General features: G+C 34.1%; 5 protein-coding genes across 12 annotated transcripts; 4 read left to right on the top strand and 1 right to left on the bottom strand.

Moving 5' to 3' along the window:
- The first annotated feature begins 902 nt into the window (after nt 1-902).
- LOC114375160 (pentatricopeptide repeat-containing protein At1g62350) lies at nt 903-5,323 on the top strand. 3 transcript variants are annotated; one of them, XM_028332911.1, is made up of 3 exons: nt 903-987; nt 1,366-1,622; nt 4,602-5,323. In XM_028332911.1, the coding sequence occupies exons 1-3, from the start codon at nt 984-986 to the stop codon at nt 5,013-5,015; spliced, it is 675 nt and encodes a 224-aa protein (XP_028188712.1). In that variant the 5' UTR covers nt 903-983; the 3' UTR covers nt 5,016-5,323. The 3 variants fall into 3 exon arrangements, with proteins under 3 accessions (XP_028188712.1, XP_028188711.1, XP_028188713.1); XM_028332910.1 differs by lacking the exon at nt 903-987 and adding an exon at nt 996-1,229 and having other exon boundaries at nt 1,329-1,622; XM_028332912.1 differs by lacking the exon at nt 903-987 and adding an exon at nt 998-1,165.
- A 677-nt stretch (nt 5,324-6,000) lies between these two features.
- On the top strand, nt 6,001-7,360 carry LOC114374296. 2 transcript variants are annotated; one of them, XM_028331924.1, is made up of 4 exons: nt 6,001-6,159; nt 6,363-6,639; nt 6,732-6,774; nt 7,044-7,360. In XM_028331924.1, the coding sequence occupies exons 2-4, from the start codon at nt 6,370-6,372 to the stop codon at nt 7,178-7,180; spliced, it is 450 nt and encodes a 149-aa protein (XP_028187725.1). In that variant the 5' UTR covers nt 6,001-6,159; nt 6,363-6,369; the 3' UTR covers nt 7,181-7,360. The 2 variants fall into 2 exon arrangements, with proteins under 2 accessions (XP_028187725.1, XP_028187726.1); XM_028331925.1 differs by having other exon boundaries at nt 6,002-6,159; nt 6,324-6,639.
- A 4,340-nt stretch (nt 7,361-11,700) lies between these two features.
- On the top strand, nt 11,701-15,971 carry LOC114376807 (serine/threonine-protein kinase BSK5-like). 4 transcript variants are annotated; one of them, XM_028335087.1, is made up of 10 exons: nt 11,701-12,080; nt 12,202-12,413; nt 12,759-12,931; nt 13,102-13,235; nt 13,318-13,423; nt 13,899-13,984; nt 14,186-14,374; nt 14,536-14,700; nt 15,022-15,135; nt 15,497-15,971. In XM_028335087.1, the coding sequence occupies exons 3-10, from the start codon at nt 12,790-12,792 to the stop codon at nt 15,737-15,739; spliced, it is 1,179 nt and encodes a 392-aa protein (XP_028190888.1). In that variant the 5' UTR covers nt 11,701-12,080; nt 12,202-12,413; nt 12,759-12,789; the 3' UTR covers nt 15,740-15,971. The 4 variants fall into 4 exon arrangements, with proteins under 4 accessions (XP_028190888.1, XP_028190887.1, XP_028190889.1 ...); XM_028335086.1 differs by having other exon boundaries at nt 11,703-12,080; nt 12,759-12,894; XM_028335088.1 differs by lacking the exon at nt 11,701-12,080 and having other exon boundaries at nt 12,402-12,522.
- A 636-nt stretch (nt 15,972-16,607) lies between these two features.
- Nucleotides 16,608-19,179, bottom strand: LOC114377472 (zinc finger A20 and AN1 domain-containing stress-associated protein 8-like). Its single transcript, XM_028335998.1, has 3 exons — nt 18,939-19,179; nt 18,752-18,828; nt 16,608-17,596 (listed from the first exon to the last, which is right to left on the bottom strand). Exon 3 carries the CDS (start codon nt 17,578-17,580, stop codon nt 17,062-17,064), a length of 519 nt encoding a protein of 172 aa, XP_028191799.1. The 5' UTR covers nt 17,581-17,596; nt 18,752-18,828; nt 18,939-19,179; the 3' UTR covers nt 16,608-17,061.
- A 1,951-nt stretch (nt 19,180-21,130) lies between these two features.
- Nucleotides 21,131-25,260, top strand: LOC114377601 (zinc transporter ZTP29). 2 transcript variants are annotated; one of them, XM_028336195.1, is made up of 13 exons: nt 21,132-21,296; nt 21,488-21,546; nt 21,694-21,786; nt 21,907-21,996; nt 22,139-22,220; nt 22,455-22,510; nt 22,653-22,709; nt 22,962-23,002; nt 23,755-23,822; nt 24,149-24,205; nt 24,293-24,410; nt 24,859-24,904; nt 24,989-25,260. In XM_028336195.1, exons 1-12 carry the CDS (start codon nt 21,233-21,235, stop codon nt 24,902-24,904), a joined length of 831 nt encoding a protein of 276 aa, XP_028191996.1. In that variant the 5' UTR covers nt 21,132-21,232; the 3' UTR covers nt 24,989-25,260. The 2 variants fall into 2 exon arrangements, with proteins under 2 accessions (XP_028191997.1, XP_028191996.1); XM_028336196.1 differs by having other exon boundaries at nt 21,131-21,296; nt 24,859-25,260.
- The last annotated feature ends 505 nt before the right edge of the window (nt 25,261-25,765 follow it).

Here is a 25,765-nt window from a genome sequence, read left to right as displayed (position 1 = left end):
TTTAATAAGTTAATTTGTGCTATGCGAATATGGCGTTGAAAATAGTGATTTTTTTTATATATATATTTCAAATACTATCAAGTCCATCATTTGTATTTTCCGTGTATGTTTGAATTTTGTTTGCATTATTATCTTATTTCTTAGCACGGAATCTGGGTGGCACCAGGATACAATGATGGCGTGCAGCCCAATTAAGGTTTTCTTGGGTCAATAACAAAGACTTGGTAGGGTCTAGTTTAGGGATATTTTAAAATTGGGAGGTGCATGAAGCAAAACGAAATATGAAGGAAGTAAAAGCCGGTCTAGCTGTCTGGAGCGGAGGTTTCCGTAGACCCAAAACATTACTTAGCCCAGCCCAATTAGGAAAAGCTTTCGGATCTGGCTGAACGGCGTAATCTGTAAGCCCAATTAGGAAAACATTAGGACGTGTATGGTTTGGTTGTTTTCTATTTTCATTAATGGTGATTAAAATGCGTTTGATTGGATTTTTGAAAACATTTTCAGTGAAAATGAAAACTGGAAACAACTAAAAAAGAAAAACAATAAATTTCCGTTTTCAATGTTTTCAGTTGAGAACAAAAACCTCATTTCGAATAAAATTAAATTACGGTGACAATAAATATAATTTTAAGCAAAATCTAAAAATACAAAAAGACAAGAAGTCAATATATCATAAATTTTCAGCATTTTTATTTCATGAAAACAGAAAATAATAAGTCAAACAAAATATATTTTCAGAATTCTAATCTTTTGAAAATAAAAACAGCTTTCAGAAAATAAAAACAAGAAATAAAAACAGAAAATGCAAATCAAACACATCCTTACTTTCCCCTCCGATTCAATTGATTGAGTGAAATTCCTTCTTTATTAGTAGCTAAATCCTAAATCAGAACTTTTGTGTGATAGGTTGACTTAATTGAGTGAAGAAATAGCGTAATAGTGGAAGCATATACACAGGAACACGTCTACAAGCACCCTTGAGAATGTGTAAGTTGTGCATCTTGGCGCAACAACCCATGATTTTAAAAATAATACCCATGTTGAGTTTTGTGATGGATAGAGTCATATAAATACAAAGAGTGTTATCAAATCCACTTCTCTATTCAGATATAACATACCATGGAGTTTGAGTGAGTTAAAGCTAAAACTGTGAAGATTAAAAAAGGTTGATAGCAATGGCCAGAAATATATACCTCTGAATTTTATTTTTTTTCTGCTTCCGCTGTCTGGTATGAATGTGTTAGTTATGGTTCATATCAGTATTCTTAGAAGTTTTACAATAGCATCACACTTGTTTGTTCCCCTCCTTCCTGCTCGTTCTGGTTCAGTGTTTGTTAATGCCGATGCGTGTTGCGGTTGCTGCAGTGGTGCGAGTGGGCTCACGTAACTGGGCCCGGTGGGCTTCAGGTGTGGCCTCGAGCCCAACCCTTTCGATATGGCGGCGAAAGAAGGAGATGGGGAAGGAAGGGCTGGTGGTGGCCAAAGAGCTGAAGAGGCTCCGGTCGGACCTGGTCTGGCTCGACCTCTTCATCCAGTCCAGCGTCTCCCGCTTGCTCAAGTCCGACCTCGTCGCCGTCCTCGTCGAGTTCCAGAGACAGAACCAAGTCTTCCTATGCACCAAGGTTCCTTGTTCTTCTTTTTACTTTTTCTTTTTTTTAAATTTCTGATTTTCTGTTTTGATTCATTCGAACAACTAATAAAACATCTCATTATTTTAACCTATTGTCCAATTTGAACAAATTGTACTGGGATTTGCAATGTGCCTGCTTTATGAATCCAAAACTTATACCTGACTGCATTAAAACTTGGAAGAAGAGCTTTACCAACCATAGTGATTCTACTCGGTTTGAACAGGATTGCCTCTGGTGGAGGATATCTATGGTCTAGACAAAAAAAAAACTTATACCAACTGAAAGGAAAATGATAATTTGGCACATGCTAGTATTCCTAACAAGCATGCCCAATTCTGAATTAGGACAAAACTCATTGCAGTTCCATAAGTGTTGTTTGTACTGTTCTCCATAAGTGTAATAAGTTCCGTAAGTGTTTTTTGCATTAAAGAATTACTCAAATTATTAAGGTGAAACTCTAATTTTGATTGAAGATCCGAAAAAACAGAACCTAAAGAACTGTATTGAAGTTTTGTCCAGTGTGTTACATTTCACAGGAGTCCCTACCAAGGCTTTAGTGAACACACCAGCTACTTGGCCTCTAGCTTTTATATGCCCTAACAAGTAACAAAAGTAACCCTTAATGAGATTTTCCTCGAATGAAATGGTGATCTACTTCTATGTGCTTAGTTCTTGAATGGAATACGAGATTATTAGTTGGGTATGGCTGTTTGGTTGTGACACTGCATCTCCACAGGATAAGAGATCCCAACATCAAGTTCCTTCTATAAATGAGATACACATAACTAAGGTTATGCATATCTTGAACCATTGCTCATTACTCGGATTGAGAGCTACAAGATTACCACTGACAAAGACAATATGCAGTGTTGGGCTTCCTGTCAACTAGAGATCCTGCTCAATCTGCATTAGGGAATCCCTCACCTTCGCAAGCACCTAGATCTTGATTAACATCGTCATTACCTAGTGCTCCTTTAAGATATTTTAGTGTGAACAACTATATCCCATTGTGTAGTTCTGGGTGATGATGTGGACAAACCAACTCCACTCACTGAGAAGACACTATCAGGTCACATCACAGTAAGATAATTGAATTTTCACACAAGCCTTCTATATCTTTGTGCATCTTCCAACTCATCTTTGTTGTTATCATTCATTTTCACATTTGTTATCATGAGATTATCACAAGTCTTACCTTTCAATAGTCACATGCACTCTTCTATAGACCAAATTCAGTCTAGACTTTTTTACTAAACCCCCCAAACCGTGCTTTGGTAACTGTTTCAACCTATATAGAGATTTGTGAAGTTTGCAAAAGTCAAGTCCCTATGAGCTCCACACATATACATCCTCTGATGGGTCACCACGAAGGAATTCTTTACATCCTAGTAATGAAGGAGCCAACAATGAGTGGCCTCAACAGAAACAAAGAGGCAAACTAATATGAGGATGGCCACCAGAAAGAAAGTCTTAGAGTGATCAACCTAATAAGTTGAGCATACTCTTTAGTTATCAATTGAGCCTTCAGTGTAGCCATATAACCATATGGATTCTTTTTAGTAGCAAAGATCCATTTCGAACCAATGGCCCATTAGTCAACAATAAACCCAAAAAGATTGCACACATGACTCAATTCAAGAGATAGGAAGATATGAGCGAATGATAGTGGGTGGAACATAGCATTGAGAGATTATGGGTGTCAACCTCTCAAGTAAACTCTTAAACTCTTAAAGTTTATGACTCTATCACACATAAACAAGTTAAATCAAGTGTAAACTTCGTTTTTGGTAAACTTTGACAAATTTGATATACTCTCAATTCTGTTAGTTTATGAGCCTAGATTTCTTCATGGTTTTACCACAAAAAGTACAGTCTTAGTTGATTAGGTCTAACTCAACTGAAAAGGTAGTTCAAGAGGGGAGGATTAACAAGTTATTTTAAGGATAAGTTTAGCCGTATATCCATCTGGCGTAGGATCTTAGCACACCCTCCTAATGTCTAGGATTGGATATTTAGAGTGTGAAAGTTTTCAAAACTGGGCATATGTGGTTGGCTCATCATATAGATCAGGATAGAGTTTGATACCATACTATTTAAATGGAGAACAAATTGATTCTAATTCAACCCTAGAAGCTAGATCAAGAGAGGGATTACCCAAGTCATTATAAGGAGTGCGTGGGTCAGATGCCCAGCTAATGTGGGATATTAACACATATATATTAGGTTTGTAAAGCTAATTTTATCTTTTAGTCATAATTTTATATATAATATAACTGTTGGATCAGGTAAGTTATTATGTATAATTTTATACAAATTAGGATATATTTATTACTTCTAGTTGCTTTATTATGAAGTTGGAATGTTGAATGCTTATTATGGAGATGCTATTAAATTATGTTTGGACACCAGGATATGATTTTTAAATAATGTTTCTGAAGTATATATATTCTACTAGGAGTCAAGTTTAGAATTAGAGTTTATTAGGTTTACATGGGTTTGCTTAAGCTCTCAAGTATGACAAGAAAACAAACCTGTCACAGATCTAAACACTTAAGCATTGGCCATTGGGCTGGATGACTGACCCTACCTATCATAAGGAAAAGCTTTCATGGTTGGAATCATGAAGATCAACTGTGCAACTAATTTTGCTCGTAATTATTTTTGGCCTATCATTGGGAAGGAAAAAAAAATCTTTTGAGCAATTTATCTACTTTACTTGAATTGCTTTGCTCATGCCCTTATGCTACTGTACTTTAAGACTGAACATTACCTGTTTAAACATAATGTGTAGTGAACATATAATATAAAATTGGCCCAGAAAAAAAAAACAATAAAAGAGACTGCAAAAGCTAAAATTTTATCCAACATTTCATTGCTTTTAGTACCAACTTCTTGGTGTTTTTGTAACTATTTGATCTCATTTTGATATGCATTGATCATTTAATGACAAATCATTCGTTTCTTTCTCAGTTGTATGATATAGTCCGGAAAGAAATATGGTATCGGCCAGACATGTTTTTTTATAGGGACATGCTTATGATGCTTGCGCGAAACAAAAGGGTGGAAGAAGCTAAGAGTGTTTGGGGTGATTTGAAAGAGGAGGAAGTTTTATTTGATCAGCATACGTTCGGAGATATCATTAGAGCTTTTCTAGATAACGGATTGCCCTCAGAGGCAATGGACATATATGAAGAAATGAGACAGTCTCCTGAGCCTCCCCTTTCATTGCCTTTTCGCGTGATATTAAAAGGGCTCATTCCCTATCCAGAATTAAGAGAGAAAATAAAAGATGACTTCTTAGAGATTTTCCCAGGTATGATCATCTACGACCCCCCAGAGGACTTGTTCGAAGATAATGAACAACACAAGGATAGAGATAACTAGAATAGAATTGCTTAGTTCCCTGGACTCCTACACAACTATATGTGTTCTAACATTCAATTCATGTGGAGATCAGGGTGTTTGCAGCATATTTTGTATGCTGAACCTGCCTGGTGCCATGCAATGTTGAGACCTGGTAGCTGTTGCTGTATATATAATAATTTCAAAGTGATTCTCTTTTGATCTAAGCTTTGAGTTTTTCCTAATTTAGATTATTTTTTAAATTAATTTACATCTTAAGCCTAAACAGTGTAAACGAATGTTGATGATACGTATGGAGGGAGTTGTTCAATGGAAATTAATACACACAAGTACTCGGATTTTTTTTCTTTTGGTTTTATGTTCGGCTTCGAGTAATTCTATCGAAAATTCGAAATACATATTCAATTAATGCGGTGTTCCTTATAATCTTTGTGGACTTCATTAAGAGTTTTTTTTCCTCCTGTGGATACTTTTGTAATTTTATTATAAAGCACAATTGTTTAATTATTTTTTTGACATAATCATGCATTTGTTTTCTCCAAGGTTAATCGAATGCTTATGTAGTAAAAAGTAATTAAAAAAGTTCGGTTCATATCGACGACCCATAATAGGTCGTGCAAATATTTTGACAAAATTAAAGAAAATTTAATTCTAAGTAATTCATATTTTATGTATTTCAATTTTTTTAAAATCTTAAATTTTTTAATCCTAACATGATATAAGATTTTTAACATTTGTTTCTTCATAGTCATTGGGTGCGAGCTCTAACACACCGGCAAAATTGTGTCTTAGTATATACAATGACTTTGGAATGAAATACCATAACTTTATTCCCTTTTTTTTTTTTTTAAAATGTACAATGACTCTCCCCGTACTTATATTTCAGTAATTTTAAAGACTAATTAGAAAAGAGGGTGATAAAGACTAAATATGGTTTATTAATGATTTATTTTCTTACTTTGGGCTTCTTCCAACTTAAGCCCGTATACAAAAGCCCAAAAGCCTAGTGCTCACTAACCCTAACACTGAGAGAACCAAGAAAAACGGACTGCATCTTCAACCTCTCGCAATCCACCGCGACCAAAGATCGTCTCTGTTTCAAACCAGTTCTGTTTTGATCCTCTGCGGCTTGTTTCTCTGCTTCTGCGAGCTAGCTATTGTTCGGGTTCGGTTTCTCATGTTTATGAATCTACGATTACGATTCTATGAATTTAAGCTCAATTAAGTATTTGATGTGTGTTATGTAGTTATTTTCCCTCTCTTTTTATGTTATGTTACGTGCATATGTAAAATTTATATGCCTATATATGAGTTTTATGAATGTTGTAGAAATCGTACGGTTCGTGTTACGAATTGTGATTTTAACAGAAAAGCAATGGCAAGTGCGTTGAGTAGCAGAGTTGAATCTGTTCGAAACTCTCCCTCATTAAGATTTTCTCTCAACTGCATCAGAGCCCTTAGCTCTTCTTCTTCTGCTGCTGCTGCGGTTTCTTCTGGTGAGAACCCTAATAAATCAAAGCGAAGGAAGAAGAAGAACTTGTTCGAGGTGGCTCAGTTCTTACCTAACTGGGGAATCGGCTACCACATGGCTAAGACTCACTGGAATGAAGTTTCTTACGAAATCACTAAAATCAATCTCTACAAGGTGGTGCTGCTCTTTCAATCTTGAACGCCTATTTCATTTCACAATGAATTGTATTGTAGAGTCTCATTTTTATTTCATGTATGTTTTTGCAGGATGGAAGACATGGAAAAGCATGGGGGGTTGCTTTTAAAAATGGTTAGTTAGTGTCATAAGTTGCATTAGAATTGTTTTGTTTTTTGACTTTTGGTTATTCTGTTTGTTGAAGGCAGTGATAATAACGCAGTGCTATTCTTCAATGTTAGTGTATAGGCTAGGCTAAGAATACCTTTCCGAATTCTTACATATGAATTTACCATGGTGGCCATATAGGATAATCAATCTTATTATTATATCATAGGCTCTAAATCTATTATTATAATTATTATATACACTTAACAAAGTGGCTTGATTTCATATTCTTGCAGGCTTGCCATTAGCGGATGCTCCCAAAAAAATTAGTGGAGTTCACAAGCGCTGTTGGAAGTACCTACCAAATGTAGTAAAAGCATTAGAAAGCTCAACAGACAGTGGCTTAAAAGTTGAAACTGAAGCAGCAAGTTGATACTTTCTAGTCATTATCCCATGTCTTAGGGTTGATTTTCAGTTGACATAGTTGTTTTCGACTATGGCTGCATTTTTTAGTCCACCATGAAACGTGCTTTGAGGGAGTAATCTGTGGATGGATTTGGTTCTTACTTTATTTGTGCCTGTCTTTGACGTATTTTACATCCATACTAGTAAATCACTTGAGGGCGAGCCCTGGTGCAGCGGTAAAGTTGTGCCTTGGTGACTTGTTGGTCATGGGTTCGAATCCGGAAACAGCCTCTTTGCATATGCAAGGGTAAGGCTGCGTATAACATCCCTCCCCCATACCTTCGCATAGCGAAGAGCCTCTGGGCAATGGGGTACGAAGTTTATTTTACTAGTAAATCACTTACTCTGTTATATTTTCCAAGTTGGTATATCCTCAAGAAACATAAAGAAAACAGGATATACGTAACGAGGATTTGAGAATCAATGTCGCACTTGTGAACAGGGTATAATTGTTGCTTATAAATACAATATAACATAGATGAAAAGTAAGGGAAAGAAACTGGGTTATAGCTGTTTAACTGTGTTTAGTCTCTCAACAAAACTATGACTGCTTTGAACACATTTCCAACATTCATTTTTCTCAAAATAAAACGCATTCCCTATTGTCTAATTTCTACATCATCCACCACACCACATTCTCAATAAAAAAAATTGCTCCAAAACAACACACTAGAAGAATTTTAGTAGGAAAGTGAAAAATTCAATTGATCTAAATAAAAATCTTCCAGGGTAAACCGTATTTAAAAATTAATTTCTCAATCAAACCAACTTATTTCTTAACAATTTGATCTACCCTTTTCTTTTTTTGGCAATGGTGTTATTAGTACAAAGTATCTTTGGACTTTTGTAGATGGTTAATTTTTGGTGTAGAACATGACTAACTACTAGACAAGTTCTTTTCTTTTTTCTTAGGTTTTTCATTCTTAAGTCAAGAAGTTGAAACCTTGTTTAAGCGGATCAAATTTAGTTTTATTCGTAATAATAAGTAGTTGGGTTTAGTTTTCTGATTTTGAAAACCATATTAAAATTAATCTTCGATATTTGAAAAATCACTTAATGAAAGAGTTTAACTCAATTGGCTCTAGGAGGATGATGAAATGGGATGGGATTATTGCGGATATGGGGAAGAGTGGTAACCAGATAAAGAATCCAAGTGAAGTAGACAATTCAATTCATGGCCAGGCTAACAGTGGGTTGATCTGATCCGATGATGTAATTTAACAATCAATAATAGTGCTTCCTGTCTATTTGTTGGGTCATGTGTGTGTTAGTTGTTAATGTTTATTATTTGCTCTTTTATTTTTTATTTTTAATATTTGAAAAATCACTGATGCTTTTTTATGTGTTACTGAGCATTTTCAATTAATGATAAAATAAAAAGAATTCTTCTTCTCTGATGTCCCACGCTTGCTGCTACTCTTTTCCTTTCTTTTCAAAACCTTTTTCTATTTACATTCTTGATTCTCCAATCCTCCCGTGGGACGCTGTATTGAAGTTATGCATGCATGATATTGGAGAAACTAGTCGTTACATCACATTGCTTTCTTCAATTCCTTTCCTATCTAACTCACTACTGTTTTACCTTTTCCATTGTATTGTATCTATACTAATAACGTGACACTTCCTCTGTCCTTTCCCTTTCAATGTAAATTTCCCAAATCCAAGATATCATTACCCATGCCATGACTGTGCACTTTTATTTCCTGAGGTTGTTTGTTTGGTGACAAAACACTAGGCAAGAATATGTCTGACTTTTCTGTAGCTATTGTGTCAAGTAAGAAAATAGTTTTTCTCCTTCCATTTTGCTTGCAAAGAAAAACATAATTATTACTTTAACTGAAACCCTAATATTTTCATAAATCAATATATTTATGTAAACTTTTAAAAAGTTTTTTTAACGTGTATTTAGGACATATGTCAATAAATAAATAAAAAATATTAATTGAAAACTAACAGCATTTTAAAACTTGAAAATAAGAAATATTAATTAGTGTCTCACGTATAATCGTCTATATATCCTCTTCATATGTTTTCTCTCTATATATAAACATATTGTTACTATGTTGAATTCTAACTTAGGCATTAGACTCTTTACAAATGGTTGCCACCTGGCTTCATGTACTTTCCCAACTCGACGATATCAACATCCTCGTCATCATCCGATTTTTGTTAGATCCATGCTAGCACGAGACACATGCTAACAATAATAAAATTTAATAATACAACTTTCCATGTCTTTTGTATGTTTATTTTTCTTGTATAACTTAAATATTTATAAGGGGAAACTATAGCGGACAATTCTTGTTTACTGTTCATAATAATGGCAAATAGGCCCAACTGAGTCACTTCAGGTTGTAGCAATTATCTATATGTAAAAATTGATCAAGAAAATACCCTTTGTCGAAGGTTTTCATAACCATACAACGTATCTCCAATAGACCTCTATTATTAGACGAAGTGTTAAAGAAACATTATAATGGACCCCTTTGTGTCAAGTGTCAACTTTTCAAGTATAGTGGAACATTTGTATGCAGTATAGCTGGATTTGGATGTGATGTCCATCTCTTCACATTTTACATTATTGTAACCATGAAAAGAAAAAACATTCCAGTTGGGTTGTATACTTGTATGTATAGTAAAATAAAAATTAACTAATTTGTAGGAAACATGTTCGTTTCACAATCCTATAGAAGAAGAGAATAAGCGAATAAAGCTGCAAACATGGACCATATATGATAGTATATAACAATTCTTTCTCGCTCTTCTCTCTTAATAATTGTAAAAGAATGGAGACACCAAACATTTGTCACTTTGTATGTTTTGAAATTCTCTGTATATTAATTACGGTCATACATTCTGGACATTGATCAAAATTCCAAATTCATGCCGACACAAGTTATTCAAATCCGAATATATAAAGTTGGTTTGGTGGAAGAAGAGGAGAGACTGAGAGACAATAGGTTTGAATCTCTTTACTAACAAAAACTAATATTTATCGATAAAAACTTATTTAGATCTAAATTCATTCAGAGGGGGGGGGGGGGGGGGGGGGGGGGCCGGGGGTGGGTTAAGAAGTTGTTTTTACACAGAACGCCATGATCATGCTTTCTAGACAAAATAATGACAACATAATCACAATCCATGGATCAAGGGATTGCACCATCGTTAATTAAAGGGATAGCCAATATGAATGATCAAGGCTTTAAATGTAAGCAAGCAAAGCTGGAATGAGTTAATAATGTCATAAAAACCATACGGGACCTTATCATTAAAAAACAAAAAGAAATATGATTGAGAAAATCAAAATAATGTGTTTCTTCATAATTAGAATTATATTTGTTGAACTGAAGGTACACAAGTTGAGCAAGCTCTTATTTGTCTTAGTCTGTTTAGTAACTACTTTAGTATTACAGTGAAAAGGACTGCATAATTATAGATGCAACTATATCTACAGCTTGAGCACAACAACTTGTACACGTTATTGAAACTTATCTTTTACATGAACATTGACCCTATATATCAAGGTTGAGATATCATTTGTCGGGGAATTGATAGCGATTCCTTTTATTACGACGTGCCCATTCACAAGTGGTAGATTAACATAAGACATTATTGATGTTACTACAATTCAGACGACACAAAAAGCTGTAAAGGATATTGGGCCAACTAAAAAATTGAAAAGAAACAGGAAAAAAACTTAGCGACATATTAATTGATGATTTTTTTTTTCAATATCAAACTCAACTCTTATGTTAACATAGTATTTAATTGGAAGGAACGAAAAAAGAAAGGATTTTTTATTTTTTTTATTTAATTAAAAAAATCTACTGAGAAGTGAAAGAGAGAAAAGTAGAAGAGACTAAAATCTATCCTAAATTCATTTTTAGCTATTCTCCAAAAATTGGGACGATTTAGGGGGGAATTTTTATTAATTAAATTTAAAAAATTTAACATGTATAGAACTTTTGAGTTATGGGAATAAGGTTTCCTCCTGCGTACATATTATAATACACCCTCCTCTGTATGTGTCTTACAACAAATGAAAATAAGGTTTCTCTCAACTTCATTGTATGCTATGTCTCAATACTCAGTCAGTATAAATTAACAGAGATATAAACTGTGTTTGTGTTTAAGAATTTAATTACAAGACTTCAAATTATAAGAAATTTTTTTAAAGTACTTTTTTTTTACTGGAAAAAGTTTGTAACATTTCATTAAGGATAATTGTCTCAAAAGGTTGTTAGGTGTATCTTTTTAGGCTCTGTTGTTTTTATTACGTTGGCATAATTGTAGACCATCTATATTTCCCCCCCTAAAAATAACAAGAATGAAAATAATATATTTTTATTTATTCACGTGAAAGCAGTCTTGTTCAATGAAAAACAATAGCATTATAACAGTACAGTTACAGTGTGAAATCAATTCTCCCGTTAAAACTTTTTCCATATGTTACAGAATCAATCATATATCATCCAGCGGTCGGTGCTTATTAAAATGAAAACAATATTGACTCAAGCAAATAACAACAGAGAAACCAGAAGAAATGAAAGCAGAGAGAGAGAGATCAAATGAAATGATGGAGAGGTGGTGAATGATTTTGATGCCACCAAACACATGTCCTTTGGATCCAACAGAACAATTATTTTCTCCCTTCAACTTTCTCTCTTTCTCCTCATTCTTTCATTCACCCTCCTTATCCTTCTTTTTTTCTTTCCTAACAACACTTCAAGAGAGAGAGAGAAGACAAGAAAAAAGTGTTGTAGTCTTGCTTTAGTAACTTGCATCAATGGGAGCTGGTTGTTCTAAATTGTGTCTATGCTGGTGCCCCTCCAACTCCAAACCCAATCTTCATGACTTACCTGATAATGGTGAACTCATATCTCACTATTCACACCAGAAAAAAAAAAAAAAAACTTATTGTTTTACTTCATCATTGTGTTTTGGAATTAAAGTTTTGTTTTTTAAACACGGACTCGTTTCTGGGTACAGAGAATGAGAAGGAGGAGTCTTGGGTTGGCTTCACCGAGTTCACCTTGGATCAACTGAGAAGTGCCACATCGTCATTTTCACCCGACAACATAGTCTCGGAACACGGTGAGAAGGCTCCCAATGTTGTCTACAAAGGAAGGACTGAAGATGATAGGTTGGTTGCTGTGAAGCGCTTCAACAAGTCTGCTTGGCCTGATCCTCGACAGTTCCTAGTTCGTGCTCCTTTCCTTTACCTTTGCACTTTCTTGAAGATCCCACCACATTGACTAGTCATATAGCTCAAATAATGTACATAAACGCGAGGCAGCCCTCAATTTTCGAGTTGAGTTACTGCATGTTTGATTTAAAGTTGGAAATGTTATGTGCATTCCAATAATCCAACGGATAAAAGTAAAATCCGTTGGAAAAAAATACTTATGCCTCAAACGTAATTTTGCACCTGAGAATCAAACGTGCACTTAGACCCAAGTCCAAATTGTAAGAAATTTGCATTGCATGTTTGTGAACTGTGAGTGGAAGGTTAGTTTTTGATGTCTTTTGTGGGTTTGAACATTTAGGAGGAAGCAAGGGCAGTGGGGCAGCTGAGGAATGAGCGGTTGGCTAACTTGGTTGGTTGTTGCTGTGAAGGGGAAGAGAGATTGCTTGTTGCTGAGTTTATGCCAAATGAAACTCTCTCCAAACATCTCTTTCACTGTGAGTTTACACACACCGTCATGCATTTCTTCAACTGGTAAACAGAATGCTGACAATGATGGATATGGATTGATGCCACATTTTGTTTAATAAACTAAATCTAATTAATTTTCTCTTTCCTCATTTTGTTAATGTAATTTGTGAAATCTTAAAGTTCATGTCGACCAATGATTTTTTATTTTTGTACGATTTGAACTAATCTGGTAGGGGAGAGCCAGCCAATGAAATGGGCAATGAGGCTGAGAGTGGCCTTGTATTTAGCACAAGCATTGGAGTACTGCAGCAGTAAAGGAAGGGCATTGTATCATGATCTTAATGCTTATCGAGTTTTGTTTGATCAGGTACTTAAGCTTTTATGACCAGGCCAGCTTATGCCGTTATGTTTTATTATCCCTTGTTTACATGGTATCCAATGGTGGACAGGATGGAAACCCTAGGCTCTCTTGTTTTGGACTCATGAAAAACAGCAGAGATGGCAGAAGCTATAGTACAAATTTAGCTTTCACCCCACCTGAGTATTTGAGGACAGGTACTAATTTATTTTTCTTACAAAAGCTGATCTTGTTCTTGGTTGTCTTAAGATGTAGTATATGCATTTCTGATTGTCTTAAAAGGAGGTGTTCAATGCTATAAAAAAGCAGTTTAGATTGTTGTACCCTAGCTAGTTGAATTATATAGTATTACTATCTATGTCTTCAGTTTATCCTACATTCATTTTGCATAAGCAAAAGTTGTTTTTGTCTTCAATTAAAGTAAAATGAATAGACATATTCATTGGTATAGGCATTATTTCAAGATTGGCTCTTACAATTAAAGTAAAATGAATAGACATATTAGGTTCTTACAATTTTTCTACTTGTGGAAAAAAATTGTTTATTTCAAAATTGGTGAAGCTTGTTATTTATTGGAAGTCAGAACAGGGGCATATTTATTTTGATATGTTCATGCATTCTGACTTATTCAATTTCTTAACCGAGCCAACACAGTTGTTTGAAATTTGGCAGGAAGAATCACCCGAGAAAGTGTAATATACAGTTTTGGCACACTCTTGCTTGATCTTCTGAGTGGCAAGCATATTCCACCCAGTCATGTATACTCCCAGCTTTCTACTTTCTCTTTGATTTAATTCAATGTTATTTTGTTCAATGAATATTTGATTCGTAGAATTTTGGTAACTTGTGTCTGAATTTTACTGGGTTTACAGTAGCATCCTATGATAGATTTGCTCAAAATGATCAGAACAATTAAAGAGTTCATGAATAAAACGGGTGCATAATCCTTTCAATTGTAGGCACTTGACCTAATACGTGGCAAAAACTTTCTGATGCTGGTGGACTCATGTTTGGAAGGTCATATTTCAAATGATGATGGAACTGAGATAGTGAGATTAGCTTCACGCTGTTTACAGTATGAACCTCGTGAGAGGCCAAACGCCAAGTCGCTTGTGACTGCTCTAGCTCCTCTTCAGAAAGAAACTTCAGTATGCACTTCCTTTTTCCTCCCAGTTTTTTGTCTGAAGATTCCTCTATCACAAGTCAATCAAGGATCAACATAACTTGGTTGGCCTGTATTTTACCAGATTAGTAAAACTCAATGGAAGCATAAGAATTTATTCAGTTTAAATCTGGTGTTATTTATCAGGTTCCATCACAAGTTTTGTTGGGCATACCAGATGAGATTACCCCATCAAAGGAAGCAGTTCCACTGACACCTTTTGGTGAAGCTTGTTCTAGAAGAGATCTCACTTCAATATATGAAATTTTGGAAACGGTGGGGTACAAGGATGATGAAGATGTAGCAAATGAGGTAAAATGCAACGTTTCCCCATATTTCTTTCCCTTGTGATAGATTTTACCAAGAATGCTATGATATGATTGGATTTACTTATTTTTCTTTTTCTTGTTCTATATATACAAGTTGGTAAGCCTAGGTGTTTTGCCTTGAATTCTCAATATATATTGATGATGAATTTGCTTGCCCAAAACAATCACATTTCTTTAGAAAGAAAGTTAAAGTCATTAGCTCCGTGAAGATATGTTGTTGTGCTTGTGCAGTTCTTATCAAGCTTGACCTTCACTAACTTTGTACGTTGTATTTTTGCCTTTGTGCCCTTCCTTTGCAACACAGCTTTCGTTCCAAGTGTGGACAGACCAAATACAAGAAACACTAAATTCTAAGAAGCAAGGAGATTCTGCTTTCCATGCCAGAGACTTCTCTAAGGCCATTGAGTGCTATACACAAGTAAGTCAGCTAGAAATACGTGGAGCATGAATCCATTATGAATCTCCCAAAATAGCATGCAGATTTCACACTTTTGTACAAACTACATAACCTTTGGTTATCAACTTCATGGCAGACAAAGTTCATCTTTACTCTATTGAATTTTATGTGTTACTACTTACTGTTATTTGGCTAAAACAGTGAATGATTAGTTGGTAACCTAAAGGGGTCAATGCTTTAGAATTATCAATTAACCTTTCATTACTCACAAAACATGCTAAATAAAGAAGACTAGACTGTTATGCACCTCCCAAACTAAAAGAGTGTTTTCTTGTACTCCTTTTTTCTCTCGAGAGAATTCCTACTTGCTTGTTTTGTGTAGTTCATCGATGGCGGAACGATGGTATCACCAACTGTGTATGCAAGGCGCTGCTTTTGTTACCTTATGATCAACATGGTACAAGAAGCACTGGGAGATGCCATGCAAGCTCAATCAGTATCCCCCACATGGCCAATTGCATTCTATCTTCAAGCAGTGGCCCTCTTCAGCCTCGGGATGGACCATGATGCAGAGGAAAGTCTTAAAGATGCAACAACTCTGGAAACCAGAAAACATAGAAACTGAAGTGTACATAGCTTTTTGTTTTCTTTCTTCCCTTTCTTTTGGTTCCCTTTCATTTCTCAAGGAAATGTTACAAGCATTAGCTGTATGTATCTTTGTCTGTCCATTATTTCCTTCAACAGTTTTGAAACTCTTATTGTCTATGCCTTCTAGGATTTTATTTTCCTAAAAAAAAGCTGTGAAATTGCCCTAGTTCGTATAAAAATATTATATACAATAACTTAAACATTCAATATTCAATTAGTAATATTTATTTGTTTATAATTTAATTGTTAATTATTTACTAAAAAATATTAATATAAAAAAGAAAATTCTAATTTATACAAATAATACAATTTGATTTTGATTTTCTATTAGGTGATTAAATGTAAATCAATTAGATAAAAAAATAAAATCTTCAATTAATTATTGATTGGGTAACAAGAGACAAAATAGTATTAAATGCAATAAATTTGTAACAAAATGTTTTCACTGCCCTTGCTTTATGCGGAAATTTTTTCTCTCTAACAACAACTTTCTAAATATACGTAGATATAAAATAAGATAATTATTGCTCAAGGAGACGGGATAATTATTATATTATTTTTTCTCTAACAACAGCTTTCTCTCTGAATAATTATTATATTATTTTTTTAATTGTCAGATAGTCCAGGTGTCATGATACAAATCTTGTTATTTTTTATTCAGAGAAATTGAACTCAAGTATTCAGAGTTTACAAAAACTCACATACACTACTCATAATTTGTCATTATAGTTCAAGTATTTATTATGACAATCACTGATACATGAATACAGACTGACATACGAAGCACTGCAGGTTCAGCTTATCATAAAAAAGGGGAGGGAGTGACAATCAAATTATCTCCAACCTTCGGCACTAATCCAACTCTAATTAATAGCTTTATAGAAGAACTTTTGATCATGTACGTAAATGAATCTAAACGAGCATCACTAAAGTCCACATCTACAATTTACAATCTAACCACATGTCCAATTATCCAAGGACATGATTGACCCTGAAATCATCTGTAAATTGCACATACCATTATGACAGGTACTAATACAGAGATGCCTAACAATGCCAACAACACCAACTTCCACCAAACCAGCAGAGATTTAAATACTTGAAATTAAAGAATGGGAAGTATATTTTTGCAAATCACATGAAATAGTACTTCGAACTGCAGCGATGTCCTATAACTCCAAGTCCTCCATCACATATAAAATATAATAATACCATTAAAATGCAGGAAACTCGGATCATCTCATGAGGACAACAATGAGCATAACAGCACCTAGAACATGAAACTTAAAGACAACAAATCTAGATCTTAACAAGTTTCTCAGCCTTGACAGTTGGATTTGCTTTAGCTATGGCATCCCTTGCAGCAGTGCGATAATCAAATGGGCAATTATGCTTGTCTGAGTAGCGATGTTCAGAACAGAAAAGGTTACCGCATCGACAATTAAATCCTGTCAAACCAACCCGCTTATTGCAGTTGCTGCATCGTTTTGGACCATCCTTGGGCTTCGCCTCATCACTCTCGTCTGAACCTGAAGCAACTAAAGGTTGAGCAGAGATAATTTTAGACTCTACTGAATTGACTGAAACATCCACACTGGTAGCAACGACAGGTTCATTTCCACTGCTGCTTGATGACCCATTCATAATATTCCCAATGGATGATGCTACAAGCTTTGCCTGCTCCTGCTTCAGCATCATGTCTTTGTGGCACTTAGAACACATGCTCAAGGTAGCTGCACTTCCAAAAAATCCGCAGTTGTTGATGCACAATATAGGACCTTCTGGGGGAGCTTGGCATCCAGTCTTGTCATGGTCCATCTTTTTTTCAACTTTCCTGCGCCAAAGAGATTTAAATACTAAACTGTTTAATGATAAAGTCATAGCTAATTTAAGAACAAATGCCATTTCTGAGCATACAGTGTCCAATAATGTATATTAACATACATACTAGCAACCCTTCCTGACACTTGTGTGTAAATATGGCAAATCAAGCTAGTTGATAAGTGTGCTCTTAAGCAGGAAACACATACCGTGCTTTGTCTAACTATTGAAGCAGCATATGCGAAAGCTCACATAAACAAACAAAATCCCAAAAGCCCAAGGTTCAAATCTTAATTCTAGGAAAAAAAAACTGGAAATTCTTCATAAATAGCAAGAAATCAAGTTAAGGGTATGTTGGAATTCAGAATTCATTGTGTCACGGTAGGAGAAATTGATTTTACATAAATGTGTCACAGAGGGAGGAATTGATTTTTTGTGTTTCCTAAACAGGCATTTAACATATGTCAATGCATACTACCAAACAAGCTCGATGTTATAAGATAATGCAGAACAATCCCCTAAGCTTATTCCTAATCCTAGACAGTCCCGTTCTCAGAAAAGTTTCACTTTTGAATTGCATATATGATTCCTCTGCCCATACTTGTGCTCATACAACTGTTTTAGATCACAAACCTTCTCAAATTATACACAAAAAGAAATTCTTCATTAACCAGAATAGATTGTTCATTCATGTAACCAATACTATAGTGCTAGCTCTGCCAGAAATGACAAAACAACTATCTCCAGTAAAATAAAAACTATTTGAAAAACATGAATTTCAAGGAAACACAAAAACATTAAACCACATGAACCTATCGACTAACATGAAAAAAAGAAAAAGAAACACAACAATAATAAGTCCCAAAAACATTGAACAACAATCAGGCCTTATAGACCACAATTCAACCATCATATGAGCACATGGGGTCGAGTTCCTGCACTGAAAATTCAATAAACATATTTCAAAATGAATATGGCAACCCTACTTGTCTACCCTTTGTACATATCTCATATCTGCATGCATAACATATTACATCCATTTTTCCACCCAACCAAAACTCAGATTCCTTAAAAAACATTGGGAAAAAAATCAAAACTGGACAAAATGATTTTGAACGCAACAGAAATGAAATATAAAATCTGCGAACATTACAAGACACAAACTAACCTGATAGCCAGGAAAAATAATAATTAAAAAAATCCGCAAAACGAAAGCTTCCGGCCGAATCGCATCGAATGAGAATCCTGCATACAGAAAACAAAAAACAGAAAAACAGATTAATTATTAAAAAAATGACAACCCGATAAAAGTAAAAAAAAAAAAAAAAATTGATAAAAGGCCACGGAACCCTAACCCTAGTAGATTTGGGATCAACGAGGGGAGAGAGACAGAGAGAAAGAGGTGCTGTTATTCTCTCTATCTTTCTCTATTTTTTGTGCATTTAGATTTTAGAAACGCTTTTGTTTTCTCCTTCACTACAAAATGAACGCTATTTCATGATTGGAGGCAACGTGTGAAATTATTAATGGCGCGCTCCTCTCGCATTTCCAAATTTCCCCCTACTCAAATAACTATTGACGGTGTTGCCACGGTGACAGTGTTAACTTCACTGTCGTTCGGGAACATGGGCAAGACGGTCCAGTAAATATTTTGTTAAGTGCTTGTTACGATAATGGGAAATTTGGTGAGGTGGAAGGTTAATCACGGCAAAAACGCCCGAGTTGGTTTATGTTATGATTTTCAATATGTTGATCACCTTTATGTTATGATTTATGAATGTTGCTTGATTCTTATAATTTTTATAATTTTCATATTGATAAATCTAGTAGGACAAATTTTACATATTGAATGAATAAAAAGTATAAATAGATAACTTGTAGTTAGGGATAGAAATAAGTAAAATTAAGCTAGATTTTGTTAGGTGTGAAATTGACTTTGATTATATATATACTTCTATCAAAATATGTTGAAAGGTGAGTTCCCAATATTGATTGCAGTCCTAAATAGATGGTTGTGCATCATTCTCTAACAAAAATGAAGTAGTGCAACAACGAAAGAAAAAGAAAATTGAAGTCGTTATTGTCAAATGGGGTCTAAATTTTCTGAGTTTTATGAAGGTGGAGACACTAAGATGGGTGCATTGATATGCATTCAAAAAAATGAAGTTGCCATTGATTAGGGACTCCATCATGTAATATTTTTAAAAAAAAATAGTGAAAGTCGAAAATCTAACAAATTAATAATTAATATTAGTCTTTTTTTAAATAAAAAAAGAAACATGACTTACACATCCTTTCATAATAAATTTGAAAAATACCTATCTTAGTATGTTATTTTTTTAAAAAAATAACCCTTAATGGATAAAAACATTCCCTTGAAATAAGTTTCAACACAGAAAATCACACAACATTGTGTCTTCAGAAGTACACTTAATTAATTGATTTTTTCGCCAAAAAAATAAAAGATATATACACTTATTTAGTCGATTATATTGTGAACTAATTGATTAAATTCAATCAAATTTAACTTTATTGATTAACGATACTTCTATAACTTTAAAAAAATTCCTTTCATTCCATCTAAATCAAACAACTTTATAATATTTATGCTCTATTTTTCATCAATTTTTCTTAAACTAAACAATTTAACTTTCAACTATATTTTTACTTCTCTTTTCTGATTATTATTTACCATTTTTATATACTTTATTTTTCTCCTCGTAAACAATTCGACATTCAACTATATTTTCATTCTATTTCTCTTTGTTTTTTTTTTAATTTGTCATAAACAAACAAAGAGAGTGCTATCGGTTTTAAGAGGGAAAATAATCCGTTTGTTGCTTCCACAAGTTCCACTGCCATATTATAGTCCCTTCCCTTGCTTTATCTCCACACGCAGTTCTCAAATTAATTAAAATATCATAAATACTATCCCACCCATCCATTATTCTATTAAAATCATTTCGATTTTTTCCTTATTTCATACACAGTTAATGTAATTTTTTTACATTATTACTTTTGAAATATCATTATTATAATAAACAAATTCATCATATACATATATACATATAATCATTTGTGATTACAGACATTTTTTTACAATTCTTCAGACTTCAAGTTCTGTTTGTTTCCAATAATTATAGTTTAGAAATGAAGTGACGATTTTGGCGCAAAAACAAAAAAATTTCGCGAGCAATGACGTTTCTGTTAATTAAAAAATGTTTTATACCAGCCATGACCATGGGCGTTTTTTCAAACCTGTATTTTTTTTCTTCATTATTAATTTAATTTTCAAATTATTTTAAATGATTTAATTTGATTTCAAAATTTTTAAAAATTTAAATTTGATTTCTAATTTTTTAAAATATTTAATTTAATTCTTAAATTTTTTAAAAGTAAATCAATTTCATCTTTAAATTATTTTAAATCACTGAATTAAATGATTGAATTAGATAGCATGCGTTTTTTCTGTGTTTAAAAAAATGAAAAAAAAGTAAAAATAAACATTAATTTAAGTGTAAAAAATAAAAATATATTTATATACAGCTACGTCGTCGTTCTTGGGTAAGGTAAGGGCGAGAGAGTCCAGTGAGTGTTAGCGGTTCTGGTTCTGGAAATTGATCGAGTCGAAAAGAACCCTAACAATAACATGGATTCTCAGGTTGCCGTAGCTCTTGCTCTTTCACTTGTTGGTGGTGTCAGCACTTCTATCGGTACACAATTTCACTTACATAGCTTCAACATTGTTATTTCATTTTCAATTTTAATTTCAATTGGTTATTTATTTATTTATGCCAGTTCCAGCTCTTGACGAAAGCTTATCATCAGTTATTTATTTGTTATCGATTTATCTTTTGAATTATAGTATTTCCGTTCAGTTTTTGTGTGTGTCGTTGTGAAACAGGTGCACTTTTTGTAATTGTTAATAAAGCTCCCAGTTTGAAGATGCTTGGGCTATTACAGGTAGTTTTAGTTTATGAGAATGCATTGATTCAGTTAGAATCATTCTGTCCCTTTCTCTCTTTAGTCAAATGTGATGAAATGTATTCTATTTGTTGGTTTGCTTTGCTTGGTCAATTCTGTTTTCTGAAACTATTTCATTGTATCAAGGGTTTTGCTGCTGGTTTGATGCTTAGCATATCGTTCTTTGATTTGGCTCACAATGCTTTGAACTCATTGGGCTTCTTGAAAGGCAACCTTTGGGTAGGTTTTGCACTTCAGCTATCATAAACAAGTCATCTAACAGCAATGTTTTTCTTTTGTATCATCTTCTCTCTTGTGATGTTAGTTCTGACCAGATGTTCCATCTTCTCATTCATGTAGTTTTTTGCTGGGGTAATATTCTTTGCTGTTGTTGCCAGTTTTATCCCAGAGCCAACACTTACACCCACTTCTGATGTGAAGGGCAGAAAGGTTTTAATGAACTTGTTCTTACAAATAAATAACTGCTACCTCTGTATTGTTGCTTTTGCAAAGTGACATTGGAGCTGCTATGTATAATAATATCTACATAAATATAAATTTTTGATAGATGTAATCACATGCTTGAAAATAGAAAAATGGGGATGAAGGAGGCAAGGATATTATGAAAAAGCATCGCCGGCAAGTTTTGTTCAGTGGAATTGTTACAGCCGTAGGTATGATTGTCTGGGTACTTTCAAACCTAACATTTTTCTTACAATGTGGTTCTTTTTGGACCAAAAGATTATGAACATATTAGAGAACTATGAATATTAAATTTCTTTTGAATTTTCTAGGAGTTTGGTATTCAAGAGTTAAAAAATCTTTGTTAATTAGAGACTTGATCAACTTCAATTCTCATTTTTCTCTGTTTCTTTGAGTTCTTTTTCTTTTTTTTGTTCATTTCTTAGGCATAAGTTTGCACAATTTTCCAGAAGGAATGGCGGTGTTCCTTGGATCCTTAAAGGTACCCATGAACCTATTGATGTGCTTATGGATCCGCCACATTATTATTAATTGTTGAAACATTACTTATATTTTATCCACCTTGATGTGCTTGTTAATAGTGCCACTTTAATTTGATGTTTTGTGACATGCGTTTTCAACAGGGCCTCCGTGTTGGCATCAACTTAGCATTAGCCATTGCTCTGCACAATATCCCAGAGGTATAATTTTTCATCTTGTGATGGAGCCTGTTTACTCTAGACACATTAATTATATTTGAGTGGTGCAATTAATAATGATGGAAAACCACTGTTCCTTAAAATCCTTGATGCTTTCTTGTCTCTTTTTTATTTTAATTTTTATTGTTCATTATTCTGAGTTTGTCAGTTTTTCTACCCACATAATATTCCGTCAAAACACATTTTAAAAATGCTCTACAGTTCTTATTGTAATTTTAACCTTCTGTCTTCTAGGGTGTTGCTGTTGCACTTCCTGTTTATTTTGCGACACAAAGGTAATAACTTTAAGGACTCCTGTTGGTTCTAGTATTTGTAGCTCTTAGAGATGACAAATGACTTATAATTGCTATTCAAGCGTAAAGGGTTTATGGTCAATTGCTACTCTCTCTGAAATTTGCACATGAAATATTGAACTTAACAATGGGATCTGACTTCTCTGCTGTCCCTTTCCAAGCTGTCCCTGTGCTGTTCATGCAAAACGACGTCGCATAACAGTTGTGTTAATATTTAATTGTGATTCAATTTTAAAAATCATGAAAACGGTATCGTTTTGAAGGGGCAGCACAGGGACAGCAGAGAAGCCAAGTCGCTCAACAATGATATATATATATATATATATATATGTTCTCATGGGAAATATGTTCTCAGTGGCTGAGTAGGTGATATTGGAATTGTTATCTCAATAGTTTGTGCTATAGAGGTTTGCTGATGCATATGATCAGTGGGTCACCATTTTATTAGTGGTAGTAGTGTGTGATGGTGACAATGGAAATGATAGCTGTTTTGGATTTGAATGCCGGCACCTATACAAATAAAAACAAATGCTTATGAAAATCTAGTTTCAAGATGTAATGATGGGTACATTTGCAAACTTTGATCCTTGATGTCATTCTTTTGTTATATAATAATAACTCCTGGGATAATTAGTTAAACCTTAAATCTTGATTTTTGTTGCTATGTTAAATGAAGTTGTGCAAGTAATTATGTAAAATTGAATAATAACCTTTTTATTCTGGATGTGTCCTAGTAAATGGCAGGCATTCAAATTAGCATCACTTTCTGGCTTTGCTGAACCCCTGGGAGTTATAATTGTAGGTATGTCATCTGATTTATGTTGTTTTGTGCAATAGAGGTTACTTTTCCTTTTAAAGAAGCCGAAAGCAATAAATTAGCAGTGATGTGGTATTATAAGTTTATAACAATGATGAAGCATGACATGCTTCAATTAGGGTCAGGTAAGGTATGCATTACCCAGTTCAAGTTTTCAACCTTACCCATTAAATTTCTATCTCTACTCCAGAATTGGTTTTTATGGTTTAATTATGTAGATTCATTATTTTTTTTACGCTAAAGATTTCTTAGATATGCGTGAATTATGAAGTCGAGCTTAGTGTGATGAGTTTTTTTCTCTCTCATTGTAGCCTATCTATTCCCTAGCAGCTTAAGTCCTGAGATTCTGGAAGGTTTACTTGGATCAGGTTTGCAATGATACAGCATCTAGATGTCACTGGAATCTTTGGCATTTATGTTTTTATGCAGATTTGATCTATGATGATTAATTACAGTTGGTGGAGTTATGGCTTTTCTGACCCTTCATGAAATGCTTCCATTGGCTTTTGATTATGCGGGACAGAAGCAATCTGTGAAGGCTGTCTTTTTGGGGATGGCTTTCATGTCTGCAAGGTCAGAATCTCATTTCTAATCAAATAGTTTTTCAAGAGCTGATGATATAGCTTTTTATTTTTATTTTTTTATTGCTACTTTGGTAAGATATTTAATGCATCTGAGTATCCTTTTTCACGTCTCTATATGTTAAAAGTAAATTAATATAACTAGCAACTAGTAATAATGAATATTGCCTCCTGCAATGAGAGGAAACAAGAGTGTTATTGTGGTGACAACAAGTGCAGACAATTGGCTGGGTCTATTCATTTATCCAAGAGTTAATAATAATATCAACTTATTCTAACAAAAGATTTGTAGCTCTTTAGTGTCTTCCTGCCTAAAATTTATGTTACCACTCACCAGATTCGGTACAAAATGGTCAAAACATTATTTGTAGCTCTTCAGTATCTTTCTGTCACTTTTTTGCTGATGAGTTCTCATCTCGTTAATATTGCTGGATGTGCAGCCTGTATTTTCTAAGTATCAGCTTACCTGAGGACTTAAGCTTGTAGGTGGGAACAACCTCTTCTCTTCTCTAAATGTCATGAATTTCAGTCACATTGTGATGTGTTTCCTGATTCTATCACCTATCGCAGCAAAGTTCCTTCAGAAGGGGTCTCACAGAGTGTCCAAGGACAATAATGCACCACCATGTGTTTAGGATAGCTATCAATCAGACATCAATTTTAGGGATGCATTCCACCTATGATTGTGGTTCCCCTATAGACTAATGTACAAAAAAAAAAAAAAAAAAAAAAGAATAAGAGTACAGCCCCTTTAATTCTTTTACTGACCCACCTTGTATACTGTATCATCAACGATGATTGGACTTTAAATTGCGCAATTTGCAGATAATGTGTTGTGTTAATATATTTCAGCCTTGGGGGTATAAGAGACAATCACATAACATAAATATTAATGTTGGCTAGAGGAAGGAACACTTCTGCTGGTGAAAAGGTTCCTAATGAGTCATGAGTCATTTATGCATGGAGCATTCTTCCTTTACAATTGGGTTACTCCACTAGGCACAGGCAGACACAAGTTTTTTTTTGCGGCTGTTGCTTCCTACACCCTAAAAATTGCTTCCTGTACCTTCTTACAGAATGTAAAGGTGCAACAAATACGGAATGTAATTTTACATTTCGGATTAGCCAATCCGGAAGCCAAAAAAGGATGCAAGAAACAACTTTTTGGTTCAGGAAGCAACAATCATATTTAACTTGCATTCTCAGCTCTCAAGGCTCCACTGGCCCAAACCCAAAGGATCTGGGGTAATCGGACCACTTGCCTGCTTTGGTAATCAGTCTGGCTCTCACTCTCAGTTCTCTTTTACGAGTATTCTAAAAAAAAAGTTCTCTTAAACAAAATAGGTT

This window comes from Glycine soja, chromosome 11 (genome assembly GCF_004193775.1).
Source record: "Glycine soja cultivar W05 chromosome 11, ASM419377v2, whole genome shotgun sequence".
Lineage (NCBI taxonomy): Eukaryota > Viridiplantae > Streptophyta > Magnoliopsida > Fabales > Fabaceae > Glycine > Glycine soja.
Note: the sequence above shows the minus strand (reverse complement) of the source record. Positions and strands in the feature narration are given on the sequence as shown.